The sequence below is a fragment of the Glycine soja genome, chromosome 11 (genome assembly GCF_004193775.1).
Source record: "Glycine soja cultivar W05 chromosome 11, ASM419377v2, whole genome shotgun sequence".
Lineage (NCBI taxonomy): Eukaryota > Viridiplantae > Streptophyta > Magnoliopsida > Fabales > Fabaceae > Glycine > Glycine soja.
In genome coordinates this window covers 4,958,673-4,974,458 of record NC_041012.1, presented here as the reverse complement: position 1 = coordinate 4,974,458, position 15,786 = coordinate 4,958,673, and the positions used below count along the sequence as shown (strand labels likewise).

At 35.6% G+C, this 15,786-nt stretch overlaps 3 protein-coding genes across 5 annotated transcripts; 2 read left to right on the top strand and 1 right to left on the bottom strand.

Moving 5' to 3' along the window:
• The first annotated feature begins 1,186 nt into the window (after window positions 1-1,186).
• On the top strand, window positions 1,187-3,209 carry LOC114373812 (scarecrow-like protein 15). Its single transcript, XM_028331355.1, has one exon. The coding sequence runs from the start codon at window positions 1,352-1,354 to the stop codon at window positions 2,900-2,902; it is 1,551 nt and encodes a 516-aa protein (XP_028187156.1). The 5' UTR covers window positions 1,187-1,351; the 3' UTR covers window positions 2,903-3,209.
• Window positions 3,210-5,772: 2,563 nt separating this feature from the next.
• On the top strand, window positions 5,773-10,058 carry LOC114374455 (HVA22-like protein k). The gene is made up of 8 exons (XM_028332094.1): window positions 5,773-5,914; window positions 6,178-6,236; window positions 6,330-6,427; window positions 7,893-7,944; window positions 8,171-8,234; window positions 8,911-9,006; window positions 9,464-9,536; window positions 9,703-10,058. The coding sequence occupies exons 1-8, from the start codon at window positions 5,882-5,884 to the stop codon at window positions 9,807-9,809; spliced, it is 582 nt and encodes a 193-aa protein (XP_028187895.1). The 5' UTR covers window positions 5,773-5,881; the 3' UTR covers window positions 9,810-10,058.
• Window positions 10,059-10,490: 432 nt separating this feature from the next.
• Window positions 10,491-15,772, bottom strand: LOC114377012 (G-box-binding factor 1-like). 3 transcript variants are annotated; one of them, XM_028335374.1, is made up of 12 exons: window positions 15,620-15,772; window positions 13,592-13,753; window positions 13,472-13,516; window positions 13,289-13,378; window positions 13,113-13,202; window positions 12,752-12,918; window positions 12,597-12,654; window positions 12,336-12,384; window positions 12,038-12,255; window positions 11,710-11,787; window positions 11,294-11,419; window positions 10,491-11,171 (listed from the first exon to the last, which is right to left on the bottom strand). In XM_028335374.1, exons 2-12 carry the CDS (start codon window positions 13,652-13,654, stop codon window positions 11,121-11,123), a joined length of 1,035 nt encoding a protein of 344 aa, XP_028191175.1. In that variant the 5' UTR covers window positions 13,655-13,753; window positions 15,620-15,772; the 3' UTR covers window positions 10,491-11,120. The 3 variants fall into 3 exon arrangements, with proteins under 3 accessions (XP_028191175.1, XP_028191176.1, XP_028191177.1); XM_028335375.1 differs by lacking the exon at window positions 15,620-15,772 and adding an exon at window positions 15,169-15,276; XM_028335376.1 differs by lacking the exon at window positions 13,472-13,516.
• Between the last annotated feature and the right edge of the window lie 14 nt (window positions 15,773-15,786).

The window sequence follows — 15,786 nt, the reverse complement described above, 5'->3', positions numbered from 1 at the left end:
AAGTTGAGAAAATTAACAATTTTACAAGATACGAATTCCCCCACACCTTTTACTGCTCAACTTTGCCAAAAACATTGAGTTAGTCAAAAGTGCCCTGGTGGCCTGATTCCTGAAGATTAGAGACCTGTTTTTTACCTGCATGGATCGATCCATTTTGACAATTCATATTCATATTATGCGACATTATTACATATGCGGTTCTGCGAAGGGAGACTCTATCGACAAAAACGTAGTATTTCTAACGGCTAATATTAGAAGTTAGGTAGGAACGTAGCAATGGCAAAACTTTCCGCGTTCTGTCCCTCCCTTACAAAGTAGTTAATGATGGACCTTTCCCAAAGCTTTTTTTTCTTGGGGTATAAATAAAGAATTAAAGATGAGTGGTGCCATGCTTGTCTTGGGGTCCCATTTAGAACTTTTGTGGGCCCAATTTAAAGAAAGAAAGCACGACTTAACTAGCTGCTTTAAGCCTTTAACGCCCACTATTTGACTCTTTTGTCGTTTTACAGTTGAAAGATCCTTTGACATATTAAAGAGACCGTGTTTAGATACGTGAAAATAAAGCGAGCGTAATTATATTGGGTGTTAGTATGTTACTATTGTTTGATTTATTTAGAAAATAATATAGACCATTAATTAATTTCATATATTTTTACTTTTTTTTTTTATCTCTTTTCTCATTTTTCTTACTTCATTTCTCAATATCTTTACTCATTATTCTTATATATATTCATCTTATTTCTTTCTTCTCTTTCAAACGTGACCCTTATAAAAAAAAAAAGCGAACAAATACGTCTTTTAATACATTTTTCCTAACACATTTTGTTATTAAGGGAGTTTATTGGTCGAAGATAATATATAAGTATTGTAAAAAAATTTATACAATATTCAACTTTTATAAATAAAAAAATAACACACATTCTGTTATTAATTAAAATTTATAAAAAAATTTATAAAATAAAAAAAATCATTTAACAGAAAATATGATTTTGTGTGATTTCTAAGTAATTTTAACTAGAAATGTTCGTGTCACATAATATATTATTATGATTTCTCTAAATAAGAAACACAAGTATGATAGTTGATTGACAAGGGTCAAACATGGTCAGGTCAGATGACATACATAATCCGTAGTTCAAATGAATGAGAGTAGCTAGTTATCTATCTATATATTTGAAGGCATTGGCAATTGGCATACATGACATGACCATAAATAAGTAACCCCACCCCTTTACGTGCACACAAGCAAAGATAAAAGGCCAACAATCATAACAACCAAAATCCCCCTCCTCCTCCTTCAACAACAATTCCTCTAATCATCGTTCAGACAAGGCCACAGCACAACCAAGCGATGAGAGTTCCCGTTCCCTCATCCCCACAGGCCAACCCAAAACCCACCAATAACGTAGTCCGTACCATTGCCCTTCCCAACCTCAACACCACCACCACCACCACCACCACGAGCTTGTGCTACGAGCCCACTTCTGTCCTCGACCTGTGCCGGAGCCCGAGCCCGAGCCCGGGCACCGAAAAGCCCACCAACGATCACGCCGTTCTCGACCTGGACGACCATGCGTTGCACAACTTGGACTGGGACTCCATCATGAAGGACTTGGGCTTACACGACGACTCCGCCACCCCCGTATTGAAAACTTTTCTCCACCCCGACGACGACAACAACAACCCATCATGCGACGACTTCACACCCTTCGACCACGCGCTTGAATTCACCTCTCTCTCCGACATCTACTCCAACCAAAACCTCGCCTTCGATTTCAACCACTTGCCTCACGACTTCAACCACCACCTCAATGGCTTCGATTTCATCGAAGAGCTCATCCGCGCCGCCGACTGCTTCGACACCAAACAGTTACACGTGGCGCAGGTGATATTGGAGCGGCTCAATCAAAGGCTACGATCTCCTGTGGGAAAACCCCTCCAGCGCGCAGCGTTTTACTTCAAAGAAGCTCTCCAGAGTCTTCTCTCCGGTTCGAACCGGACCCCGAGGATTTCGTCCCTGGTGGAAATCGTGCACAGTATCAGAACCTTCAAGGCCTTTTCGGGAATTTCGCCGATCCCAATGTTCTCTATCTTCACCACCAATCAAATAGTTCTGGATCACGCTGCGTGCTCCTTCATGCACGTCATCGACTTCGATATAGGTCTTGGGATCCAATACGCTTCTCTCATGAAGGAGATTGCGGAGAAGGCGGCGGAGTCGCCGGTGCTCCGAATCACTGCCGTCGTTCCGGAAGAATACGCCGTCGAGAGCACGCTCGTCCACGACAACCTCGCGCAGTTCGCTCTCGAACTCAGGATCCGAGTGCAGGTCGAGTTCGTGGCGCTTCGAACCTTCGAGAATCTCTCCTTCAAGTCCGTGAAGTTCGTCGACGGCGAGAATACCACCGTGCTCTTGTCGCCGGCGATTTTTGGCCACCTCGGCAACGCCGCCGCGTTCCTGGCGGACGTGCGGAGGATCTCGCCGAGCATGGTGGTTTTCGTGGACGGTGAGGGATGGGCGGAGACTGCCACGGCATCGGCGGCGTCGTTCCGGCGTGGCGTTGTGAGCAGTTTGGAGTACTACTCGATGATGCTGGAGTCGCTTGACGCGTCGACGGTGGGAGGAGGAGGGGAGTGGGTGAGGAGAATCGAGATGATGCAACTGGGGCCGAAGATTTTGGCGGCGGTGGAAAGCGCCTGGCGGAAGTTGCCGCCGTGGAGGGAGGCGTTTTATGGCGCCGGAATGAGGCCGGTGCAGTTAAGCCAGTTTGCGGATTTTCAAGCGGAGTGCTTGTTAGCGAAGTCACAAATCAGAGGCTTCCACGTGGCAAGACGTCAGAACGAACTGGTGCTTTTCTGGCATGATAGGGCCATGGTTGCCACGTCAGCATGGCGCTGTTAGAAGACGGAGTGTTATTATTGGGAGAGGGGATTATGTAATAATAAACTACTAATTAGTACTGTAATAATGATATGGTAGTAATATTTAGGTTCCAATTTCCGAGTCCATGGTACTGGTTCAAATTATTGTTACAATGGAAAATCTAGGTATCTTACGCAAAAGGAAAAAAGTGGGGAGGGGTGGCGGTAGATAAGATAAACTTGTATTTATTCTGGACCATTTTGCTGTCTTTCTTTGTTGGACTCTTGTTATCCTGATGAACTTTACTACTCAAAGGGTTGGACAGATTAAATGCTTCTTCGTCTTATTTCTAGCTTTTATTCTTGATGGCAACGAGTATTTTGCTGCAAAATGAGAAATCAAAGGTTTATATATATGACCAGCATATTCAATTACGAATATTACTTCGTCATCCACCTTTTTATTTATACTGTTTTTCCACTGATTCATGTCCTTCTCCTTTGGTTATTAGAGGTATGAAATAAAGTTCTCAATGCCAAACTGCACCGACGTTGATCTCTTGAAGATATATGTTTATCAAGAACTAAGAACATTCCATATATAGAACACACCAAGTGAAAGCATCTTCTTATCTTCAATATAGAAAAAACAAAGGGGTAGGAAACTATATATAGTGATGAAAGTAACATCTTGTACCACTAGTCTAGCAATTTCATGCTTCTTGAGATTTGAGATAGTGATAACGTGATTTTTTTTAAGTATATTGTTAGTTCAATTTTTTTTTGTTCCGCATGAATTAATGGAGATGAGAATATTTAAAAGGCATTCCAATGCTTTATTTAATGAATTTTTAAGTATGCTAAATATAAAAATTGGTCAGACCGACAGAGTCTTAGAGTTAGTTCTTTCTCATGGTAGAGAGTAGAGACTTTCCTCTGGGAGAGGTGGGAGTAATCATATTAGGAGATACGATTGGTGCACTTATGTCCCATCATGAAATATGATTGTACGTACATGGCTACATGCCGAGTTTTCAAAATTCAAATATACTAGAACTTGAATATTGGCCATATATATAGTAAGTGTAACTTATATGCATGATGGGTTCACGACAGTTACCCACCTTAAGTTTGCTTCAATATTTTACTGTTTATTAATTCTTGGGTAATTCCAATGGGAAATTATCCTTGAATGCTAATTATTAATTCATGAGCAGGTAATATATTATTGGAGGGAACCTTAGTAAGACCTACTTATATCAATCACCAAAAAGAAAAAGTAAGACCTACTTATATCTTCTATTGATATGTGAAACAACTATTCCTTTTCTAAATTTTTAAGTAATATCTACAAATAATAAATTCTTTAATTTTGTCCTACCCTAGTCTTATCGGTAGATAATAACTCAATTGTTTATTTATTCACTAATTAGATAATAACCTATTCCACTAATCCATATACTTACAATTATAAATAAGAGAAGTGCACAATAAGTAATTTATCTTTTAACTCTATTAGAATTTTATTATTCACTTATTGTCTTGAGCGTCAAAGTAATTTTACAAATATCATTCTCATCATTAGAAAGAACTCAACATATAAGTAAGAGATCAAATCGTCGTTGATAAAATTGATGTAGAGAATACTTTAACATATCATGAGCATTGAATGTAAAAGCAACTGCTACATAGTATTAAAAAAAATATACAGTACATTTTACAAGAATAAATATATACTGATAAATTGCATCACTAGATTATGCTATATGTCAATGATAACTGAAGTTATTTTGACATGTTAAATTGCATGTGACTTTAATTGTTGTTGGGAAAAGGTTTCACAATATATCAATATCATTATAAAGTTAATCTTTATCGTAATGACAACATCAATAGTTGTGAAAAGATTTCAATACATGCCAACGACATTATAAAGTCATTGCAAATGATATATAAGTGAAGACTTTTCAACAATTTCAATTATCATCAAGAATGGTATTACTATATCCGAATGACATTTTAAATCCATTGAGATAGATTTATTTTATCATAACACCTTTGGTAATCATTGAGGCAAGTTTCTTTATATATATTTTTTTTCAAAAACAATTATTTTAAAAATTTTAATACTAGTTTCCCACGATGAAACAAACTAAAGTTCAAACCCATGTTGAAGGATATGCTTAGATTTAGATTTAGTATTCAACTGTGTCTCAAATATAATTTTCTCTTGTAAAATATATAATTTCTATTGAAGCTAAAAAACTGAGCAAAGCTTTACAATAAAATATAAAAATCAGTAAACTTGTGACTTATAAATACTACACACGTTCTCTTTTAGTAGTCTAAATATAAAATGAATTATATTAATTTGAGACATGCAACGATTAACTTATGAGATAAGAAATTCATGCTTTGAATTACTTTTTACTATATCTGTAATATTTTTTTAGAATGTATTCTCTTAATTTGTTTTTAAAAAAAATCATGCAATCTAAATTTAAGTTTGCGTTTACAACTAAAAAATGAGAAAACTTAAATACTATGTTCAATCAAAATTAACCACGTAAAATATAACACTATTTAGTGAGATTTCAATTTTAAAATACAACACTTGATTAATTTTAATTAAAAACAATACTACTAAATATATGTTAGTTTAATAGTCATGTCCTTACAGTATAAAATAGTTTTATGACAATGTAATTTTTTTTTACGGTGGATAATAATTTTTTCTCTATTTGTTACGTTATATCTAAATTCTTCTCTCACACAAAAATTCTACACGACGGGTCATGGAGAAGAGACCTATGTTATTTGTTTGGCTGGAGCATCTTAGCTTATTGGGCTTAACCCATTTTAATTTACCATAGCCCTTTTTTTTCTCTCTTCATCTTTTTTTTGTTATTCTGCTCATTTTTCGGTGATTGACGGTTAGCATAAAACCAAAAGCTTATAAACTTCGCAGGAATTTACATAGCATGTCGGAAGCGAAGGGAATGGTGCCTTGGGAATTAGAATGGCTCTCCTTGGATCAAACATAACAAGCGAGGTTCGCATCGCTCTTCTTTTTCTCATATTAATATTTCCTCATTTTTTATTTAATTTTTTCTTCATTTAGGGTTTTGATTCTGCATCCTACTGCAACCAAATTCTACATTTGAAGTACTTCTTAATATTGATTGCAATTAAACCACGATTATTATTATTTGCTCATATCAAATAACTATTGAATTTTTATTTATTTTTATCAAAGAACTATTGAAATTATCCCAGGTATTATGCTTAGATTGATGTGTGAGCTATTTGGTGCAGGTTGGACTCCGTTTGCTCCTTTGTCCTCTTGGTTCCAACGTTGTAATTAGAACAGCATGGTGAGATACTTTAATTTCAGTATTACCAGTTATGATATTAAGGAGGTTTGTGGTTAGATTTTTTTTTTAGCTATGGATCTTCTGTTTTTGCAGCTGTACTGTGGGAGTTGCTTTGCCTGTGTACTCTACGTTCAAGGCAATAGAAAGTAAAGATCAAGATGCTCAGCATAAGTGTCTTCTCTACTGGGCAGGTGCTAATTCTCCTAACTTCTTAATTTTCTTTTTTTTTTATCTCTTTTCACCAGCCCTTGTTTTAGAGACTAACTAATTGATACATGAAAAAGAGAAACTATGTTAATTGATTACATGATTTTGATTGATCGTGTGGCTATCTGACACAGCAATGGTTTACCCAGCTCCCTGTTTTTTGGGGAGAAGCTACCTGGGTTGACTACATTGCCAATGAGTAGGGGGGTTTACCGGGGTCTTTCACATGAGATAGTGGGGAGAGTGAGAGAATTTTACTCTCTAAGGCGTGCATTCTAATTTATAATTTATAATATAGGAGTAGACTTGTTCCAACAATCCAAATATCCAATTTTGTTACATTTGCCTCCTAGAGAGATTAATACAATTATATCAATTTATCCCCCTGCTTTTTTATGCATCTTTCTGTACTTTGGACTGCTTGTCATTGGACTTGTTGTCAAGAAACATTTGTTCCTGAGCATCTTTAGGTGTTGTAAGAAGAATGTAGGAATCACATATTGGCCCAACCCAACATACTAATTGATTTATCAGAAGATTAAAATTAGATCATAAAACTGAGGTGTGATTCCTACCCTCAAGTATTACAGTTTCCTACAGCCAACACACCACTTCCTATGGCTATTCTGATAGCTGATAACAAGTTGCTAATGTTCTAACAAGGTTGGTTGAAATCAAGTTTCAACATTGGAATGGAAGGCGGGTGTAGAATCATTGATCGTATCATGAATTGTAAGTTTAAACAAATGAAAAACAACATTGAAACACGTGCGCAAATACACACATGCATAAAACATTACCTAGATAAGAAACCTAATAACACAGCACGCAGCAGCAACCTAGTAACACAGCACACAGAAGTAACACAACCAAAGAAGAAAAAAGAGACAGGGGCAATAGTGTGCTATTGGAATGAAAGAAGCACAAGGGAAGAGACAGAAGCAGAAACAGTGAACAAAGAGGGAATATTGCGCTGTCAGTTACGAAAGAATGGGAGAACAAGGGTTGGCCACTAGGGAAGAGAAGAGCTCATAGGCAGAGATAGTCAATTATGGCTTAGGCCTAGCAATGGCTTAGGCAGAGATAGTCAAATATGCATATTTTTTTTTTCCACACTGAACCGGATTGCATGACCCAACCTGCCCAAATTCACATCAATGGCATGTTTTTTTTTTTTGCACCGCTCCAATGATGCTATGCCTTGGGGTGACAATCCATACTGCTCCATATGCCTGTGATCCTGCTTGACTCGAAACTTTTGGGAGAGGAAAAAACTTGTTGGATTATGGATTGAATGATCCAACGGGTCGGCTCACAAGTTTGACAATTCTGGTCCTAACATGCTCAATCCCCCACCTCCAAATACAATATTTGCATTACCATGATTAAACATAAAGCATATTGTTTTACATTAATTATGAAGTTTTTTCTCCGTTTTTGTTTTTGCAGCCTATGGTTCATTCAGTCTCGCTGAAGTGTTCACGGACAAGCTTATTTCTTGGTATAGTTTGATTACATCCTAATCCGTTATGTTGGTTGTATATTTTCCTTTGATTTTCAAAGTTCTACCTTTATTTTCTTCTCAATATATATCCTCTAGTTAACAAGAATCTATCTCCCTTTTTTTGTTTTTTTTTTATGGCTGTTAGCTATTTTTTCATCTGGATTATTAATTATTGCAGACTCATGATGAACTAAGTCACCTGTAATTTTAATTGTTTTTTCAGGTGTCCTATCTACTATCACCTGAAGTTTGCATTTCTTGTTTGGCTTCAACTTCCATCTACCAGTGTGAGTTCCATAAGGACTTAAAATTAGGTTGACTCTATAATGATGTTTTTGACCCATCTGTAACTGTTTTTTTCCTTTAATGTCCCTTCCTTGTGTCATTTCTCTTCTTAGTTGTTACCTTTTTTTCTTCATTTCCTTTTTCTTTTACCATGATTTGGTCATTGTATCTTCGTAGTTCGAACAAATCTGCCATTTTTATAAGCATATTAACTTCTTTGCCACAGTTGAAACTTGAAAATTTCATCAGTTTCTTTTGCTTGACATGTGTTGTTTTTTTCTTGGCATACGAGAGCATTGTGATTTGGAGACAAATAGAGACAGCTAATATGCAAAATTATTGAATTGCATGTGGAGTTGGGCAGAAAAGTTTTGACATGAAACTGCATAAATTTAGATGTAAATCTAATCCTGTAAGCTATCATAGGAGTGTGAATTTGGGTACATGTACAAAGTTCAAATTTTTTTGTCCAAATACCTCGTGATTCTCCCAGGAATTTCCCCATTTAAGTTATTAGCAATTTTTTATCCACCATCTTCCTATTTTGCATTTGCTTCTTGTTTATTTATATCACTAAACTGTCTTCCTTGTTTATACATTTATTGGTTGACAATTTGTCTCTTTAATCCCTCAACACTGTTCTTTTATTTAGCTGATAAACTAATTTTGTTCAAACAGGGTGCAAAACAAATATATGCAAACCACTTGCGCCCCTTCTTGTTGAGGCATCAAGCACGAGTTGATCAAGTCTTGGGTTTTGCATATTGTGAAGTGGTATGTCTGGTACATTGCTTTTTGACTTTATGAAGAATAATCTTGTGATCCCATCAAAGAAGGGAAAATCCAGGAAGAACCTTGTCCTTGTAGCCTGTTTACGTTCCGAATATTAAATTGGACCCGTTTGTTGAAACCTTTTTTTTTTAAAAAAATGTACCCTTTTAATAAAATAAGTTTTTTTTGCTTGTTTGATGTGTTTGTTTAAACTGTTTTATCAAAAAACAAGTTTCTTGTTTTCTTTTAAGAATCAAATCTTAGTTGCTTCTCAAAAAAACACTTTTTTTAGAATCACTTTATTTAAGATTAAACAATCTGTCTCATGGATTGGTGTTTATCTGCTAAGAGCTGGTAGAGGGGAACATTTTCTGACTCCACTTTTAAATATAGCGATAATTTTTCACCTTTTGTGAAACAGCTGTATTTAACAGTGGAATTTTACTTGTTAAACATGCAGATAAAACTCGTGAGTTCATACCAAGCAGAGATCCAGTTTGTCAGGAGCATGGTAGTAAAGATAACTGGATCAGGTGAAATATTATGTTTATGTCCTTTGCAATTGCTACTGCTCATTGCGCATATATATATATATATATATATATATATATATATATATATATATATATATATATATATATATATATATGTGTGTGTGTGTATATACTAAACTGCAAATTAAATTTGTTTGTGGGTCAGCGGATCAAATGTTGAGAGGCGGTGCTGAATCAGATAGATCGCCGCAACATATTTCAGCCGAAGACCCCGCCTCTGATGCTGAATCTGACCAAAACCACAATCACTGATGAGTGCTAGTGCCCTTGGACTGCGTGGAATAAGAGAGACTAGACTTCTCTTGTTTTTTTTTTAAAATGTTATTTTTTTTTTAATTAGCGTTTTTAAGGTAATCAATATTAGCAATCTTTTAAAAAAAATGATAACAGTGTGATAGTATTGTTTTTCAGTGTCTTAAAGGTACATGTTTAGCTTAATTCATTTGCTTAATTCATTGAACAAGATACTTGAATTATGGTAAACCCTTTTGTACTTGTAAACTCTTTTGTACTTATGTTTGATCCTAAAGATAAAAAAAGTGTTTTAAAGTAATAATTAAAGAATGAAAAGTGAATTTTTTTTTATTTAATATAACATTTAATGGTTTTATTATTGCAGTTTTACTTGAATTTTCAATAACTTTTTTTATATATTAAGAAAGCGTTTTCCAACACTATCAGAGGACCTTAATTTTTAATTCTCTAAACTAAACTGAAAAAACGATTAATTTGTCAAAGTAAACTAATGTAAATTTCAAAATGCAAATAACCAGCCAATGTTAAATTTTAAAATTTAGTGTTAAGAATTACTGTACCCAGATGAAAGTTGCCTCAATAGGCACAGCTTAACACTTCAGTGGATGACGTCGACTAACTTCGTTTAGAAACCCCACATCTTCGGCTCAAATATAAATTGGTAGAACAAACACGTGGTTCCATAGTTACCTCTTACAAGGTGCTCGGAAATTAAAGCAGCATGTTAACATCAGTTTTGAAAGTGAATGTGAAACTACTGAACACCGAATAGAAGTGCCCAATTAGCATAAAATTATCTATTCATCGGCACAAGCAAATACTAAAAATATGTCATTTCTTTGAACACAATCTGGACCCTTCTGGATATTACCCTTCCTCAAAAGCACCGTGACATCTGAAGAAGGCACACAATCCTTGGTCCAGCCTTACTTTAGCTTCAAGATCAACTTCTGGAGTTACTTTGTGACTGGAACACTCTCTTTGATACAATATTTATTATCACTGAATTGCACGTAAGTCTCAATAAATAATGTAAGTCAAGGTTATTTACTATGACCTACATAAAAAAAATCTGTCCAATAAAAAGTGTTGAAAATAATATTTTGCTATGATTTGTTTTACAATACTAAATGGGCAAAACATAAGGGGGGTGGCAATTAAGGGTTAATGGTGTAAATAGTAAACCAAGGGAAAAAAATTATATCCTATGTTCATTTTCGCCATTGATAAAATTTCAGCTGCAAATTCATCTCTTCTAGGAGTTGATCATTTTTCGCCGATGCTTTGGCATGATAATAAGAAGTTGATTTATTCAAGATTAGCAACTGCTTCTGGTCCACACAACCGTTCTAACTCTTCCTGTAGACAGCAATTATTGTCCAACGATACAATTTGAGTTCGTAACAAGACAACCTGGAGTTTGCATTGTGTAATAAAAGTGCTACTAATGCTTCTGAATGCAGAATGGTCAGCGAAATTACCTTGATGGAATCATTTTCAGATGTAAGTTTTTTGCATTCTTCAGATACTCTCTGAAGCTCTTCTCTGAGAGTTTGATTCTCACTTCCCAGAGACTCCACCCTCTTTTGTAACTCTTCACACTCAGCCTGGTTGGAACAAGAAAAGCAGAAAACATCCAAATGTTATAAAATGCATTGAATATAGTAAAATAAAGACAGCTTTCCAGCCTCCAAATATTAAACAATTAGGGACAGGACACTTTTGGTTCAAAAAAATAGGGACAAAAAAATACGCTTTCCTAGGCATGAACGTAGAAGTAACAAGGGTTGCTTTTGAAAAAAAAGCCATTACGTTGAACGAAACGTTTTTCCAAACACCACTTAGCTTCACACTTAAAGAAAGGACTAAGGAGCATGAAGTAGAATTTCCAAAGTACCTGCTTGCGTAGTCTTGATCTCCTAGCAGACTCCCTATTAGACTGTTTCCTTTTCTGTTTCTTTAGTTCACGTTCATCCTAACAAGCAAAAAAAGGAATAGGGGAAGGGAAAAGGAAAGTAAAGCTCAGCAAGGGTAAAGGAACTAAAGAATGCAAAGTTGCAACATAATAATGAACGTCTGTCTATGGGAAATACTTAGTATCAGCAAAACGAAAATGTTTTTCTTACCTACTAAAATAACCATGAAGATGATAAATGTTAACTATGAAAAAAAATGTAATACATGCTTTGAACAATCTTTAAGAAAAACTAATCTAGGAATCATACTTGTATCCAGTGTTCACCCAGCGCGACTTCACGTCCCATTATGGTTGGAGGAGTAACAGCTCCTGAAGACTGATTCTGTCTCATTTTTGCAGCTTCGTCACCAGCAGGAGATGCATTCCACAAGTTCATTCCAATATTAAGACTAGTTGGAGACATTGACACAGCGGGATTTCCAGGTTGAGGAATGATGCTCACAGAATTGTTCCGTGCATTAGCACCTGAAAAGGTTCGCACAAACACAAAACTGTTTGAGCACCCACGTAAAAGAAAGATAATCATGAATAATGTCGCAACATACCATCAACAAGCATTTGGTCAAAACTCCCTTTCTTGTTTGTAGCCGATTCCTACAGTGAAATACAACTCATGACTCATGAGATTGCAAGAAACAGAAAGGAAAAAAGACCCAGTTCTTTCAAGTACTTTTACTGAGAAAACTGAACAGAAAAAAGTAAGTATAAAATGATGAGCGGATCAAGTAGATTTTAGGAAGGATATTAATATTTAATAATTGACTTTTAACAATATAGAGCGGAAGTACTGATGCTAAACAGTACACCTGTTGGTTAGTATTCTCATCACTAGCATCCGAAGATCCCTCTGAACCACTTTCAGCACTGTTGATGAAATTTTGTAAATAATGGATATTAAGGAAGCAAAGTTAGGAGAAAGAAGTCTCAGAAAGATCTAAAATTGACCAGTGGCTTGCCAAACCTTTGTGAGGTGCCATCATTTCTGGGACCTGAGCTTGCCTTTCCATTGTCTCCTGCTTTGGAACCATTGTTTGCAGACACAGCCTTTGAACTTTTGGCAGAAACCCGATCTTTTTCATCAGAACCCTTTCCTACAAACTCTGTACCATTCTGTGTGGTGCTCAGGGTCTACCAAAACCATGAAAAAGGCCAAAAGACAAAAGCTAAGATTATAAATGAAATGCCAAACAGTAACATACCTAAATAAAGTTGCTTAGCAACGAAACAAGTGAATTCATCTTGTACAGGCAAATATGACAGAATTCACATTTTTCTGCCAGGGGGTTGAGGGGCAAAGGGATTAGAGTGAGTAAGTGGGATACCATTGCCATGCTAGGATGAGCATAGACATTCCCAGGAGGATATATAGCTGGATATGGAACAGGAGTACTATATGGTGGAATTAGAGGGTGCTGAAAAAAGTAGAAATAACGTGTCAACGAGAACTTTCTCTACCAGAATGTGCAAAAATATCTCAACAATGAAATATGTTACTGACCTGGCTTCCCCACATATAAGAATGGGGAGTTGGAGAAGCAATATTTGAGGCAAAAAATGCAGGTGGAGTGGCTCCAGGAGCATAGTAAGCCTAAGTAAGAAGCTGACATGTTAGATACTAGAACTTTTTATATGTTGAAGAACTTTCACAAATACAAAAGTCTGTATCACATTCTCCACCAACCTGCATCGAGCTTGACCAATCAGGATATGAAGGTGCCAGTGGTATCTACATTTAATATTCAACAGAAATGATTAGGACTTAAAAGGACTGGAAGAAGAAAAAATGTGGAGAGATAGGAACCTGAATTGAAGAAGTAGAAGATGGTTTAGGAACTTTAGCTGTGCTTTCTTCACCGGTTCCCATCCAGATCAGCTCAAAAAAACTGCCTTGTGATCAGATTAAGTTCTAATAATTGTTTAGGTCATATGTCACCTTGAACAAGTACACATGCCAGACAACGTACTGAATAAAGAAATATAAAACTACATGTCACTAAAAGCATTCAGATTAAGCAACAATAAAAAGTATAAATTAAATGAGTTTAACATATCGTTTAAAGCTATTTATTCTCCTGAAATATGTGTTAATATAATTAAACATTTCTTTTACAACCAAACAAATTAATATGATCAATGAAGGTGAAAGCTGACCCTTCTTCTCTTGATGAGATTTGAATTAAGGATCTATAACATGTCACTAGCTGGTCCCTTACTCTAGATAAAACACAACCAATAATTCTTAATCGGAAAGATTGACACCCTTGGACATAAGATGAATATGCTTACTTCAAACATTGAAAAACTGGCAGATTCCCAAAACAAGAAAACACATAAAGTGATCAACTCTGAGAATTCAACTTAATTATTGCCTGGGGTTGATGTTTAATGATCAAACACATTTCAACTTTTATCTACCAGAAAATTAGTGCAATGAACAAATAGCATTAACAAAGAAATGAATTTTTTAACAGAATGAATTTGCAACTATAAAGTGAGAAGATGAAGCATTATTTTTTACAATCAATAAATCCTAACTGAAATATTATACCATTAATTTTCTTGCTTTCAATCTCTTTAATATTTTATTATAATGTAAGATAACTTTAACCTTAGAATAAACCTAGGAACTGACCTCCGTAGCCCTTTATTTTTTCCTGTTAAATTTCTATTGCTTCAACCACTACTTCACTTCTCTATATGCCATTAAAAAAATCACTAGAAGCAGTTTTTCCTCACGGATGCGAAGACAGAATTGTGGCTTCAGGGTTTGATATTCCTGAGAAGCCACAGGAACCACAAATATTGAAGTTGAAGGCAGAAACTGCAGTATCCCGTGCAAATATTTGGAGAGAAAATGGCATATTAATTAATTAGTAGTGATGATCAATTGCTGACCAGGTTTTGTTACCGCTGGGATAACAGAGGTCCTAAGACAATTTTCAGCAACGGGTTTAAGCCCGGGCCCAAGAGGGAATAAGATGAACTCTAATTTACTTAATTCATTTTTTGTAGGAGAAGGTTCGATTCCTCGGCATGATTAATGGGAAATTGATCTGGAAAATTGTAAGTGTGAATTTAGTAAGAACTAGACACAAAGATTAATTACAATTTACATCATTCGTACTTTCAGTAGAGTGTTGCAGAAGAATTTATATCCTGTTTCTGCCATGTATTTTGTTTTCTTGGTAATTGGCACACATAATACTGGAAACGTGTTAGTATTTAGTTACAAGTCAACAAAGTACATATCTTGAAAACACTAAGCAATCAAAAAAATAATGTCGCCATGCAAGCTTCTTACTCTCTTAATTATTTAAGAAAGCATATATGGTAAAAGATCATTTTATTTGACTGAAAATGTTGGATTAGATTTTTTACCGATAGTATCTTATTGGTTTCAATATGTTATTTTATATCAGGAAACAAACCAAATCCAGCCTTAGACTCCTTGTTTCAAAGATTAATCGTGACGAACCGGTGCCTATGCTGCAATAAATTGAGAACCGCAACAAACACAAGAACTATGAGATTCTATGGAAGTAGTTATCACCCATCTAAGTATCTCCTTATTTAGTTATTTATTAAGAAAAAAGAATCAATGATATTGACTGACATACGGCAGCAAACAGATTTAACCGGCGAAATATGGCATTCTAGAAAAATTGAATTTCTCTGAATGAGGAAAGGAAAAAAAAAAAAAAAGCAGTACTGCACGTTCCTAAAACAAAATTGAAGTTGAAAAAGTTTGAGCTCCCGAGATAAAGAAAACGAATTAGGGAAAGCACAACGGTGAACTAATTTGCAGAAAAATGAGGAAATTAAGAGTGACCTGTTTCCATGGCGCAGAGAAAGTGGGTGAGGTGGAAGTCCAAGTGGAAGTGGCATAGATAAGGATGATTTTTTATGTAAGTGTGTTTTGTTTTGTTGAAAGGAGCCAAAGACAGAGAAAGAGGCAGTGTTTGTTTGTTTTGTTGAACTCCAATAGTAGTTTTGTGT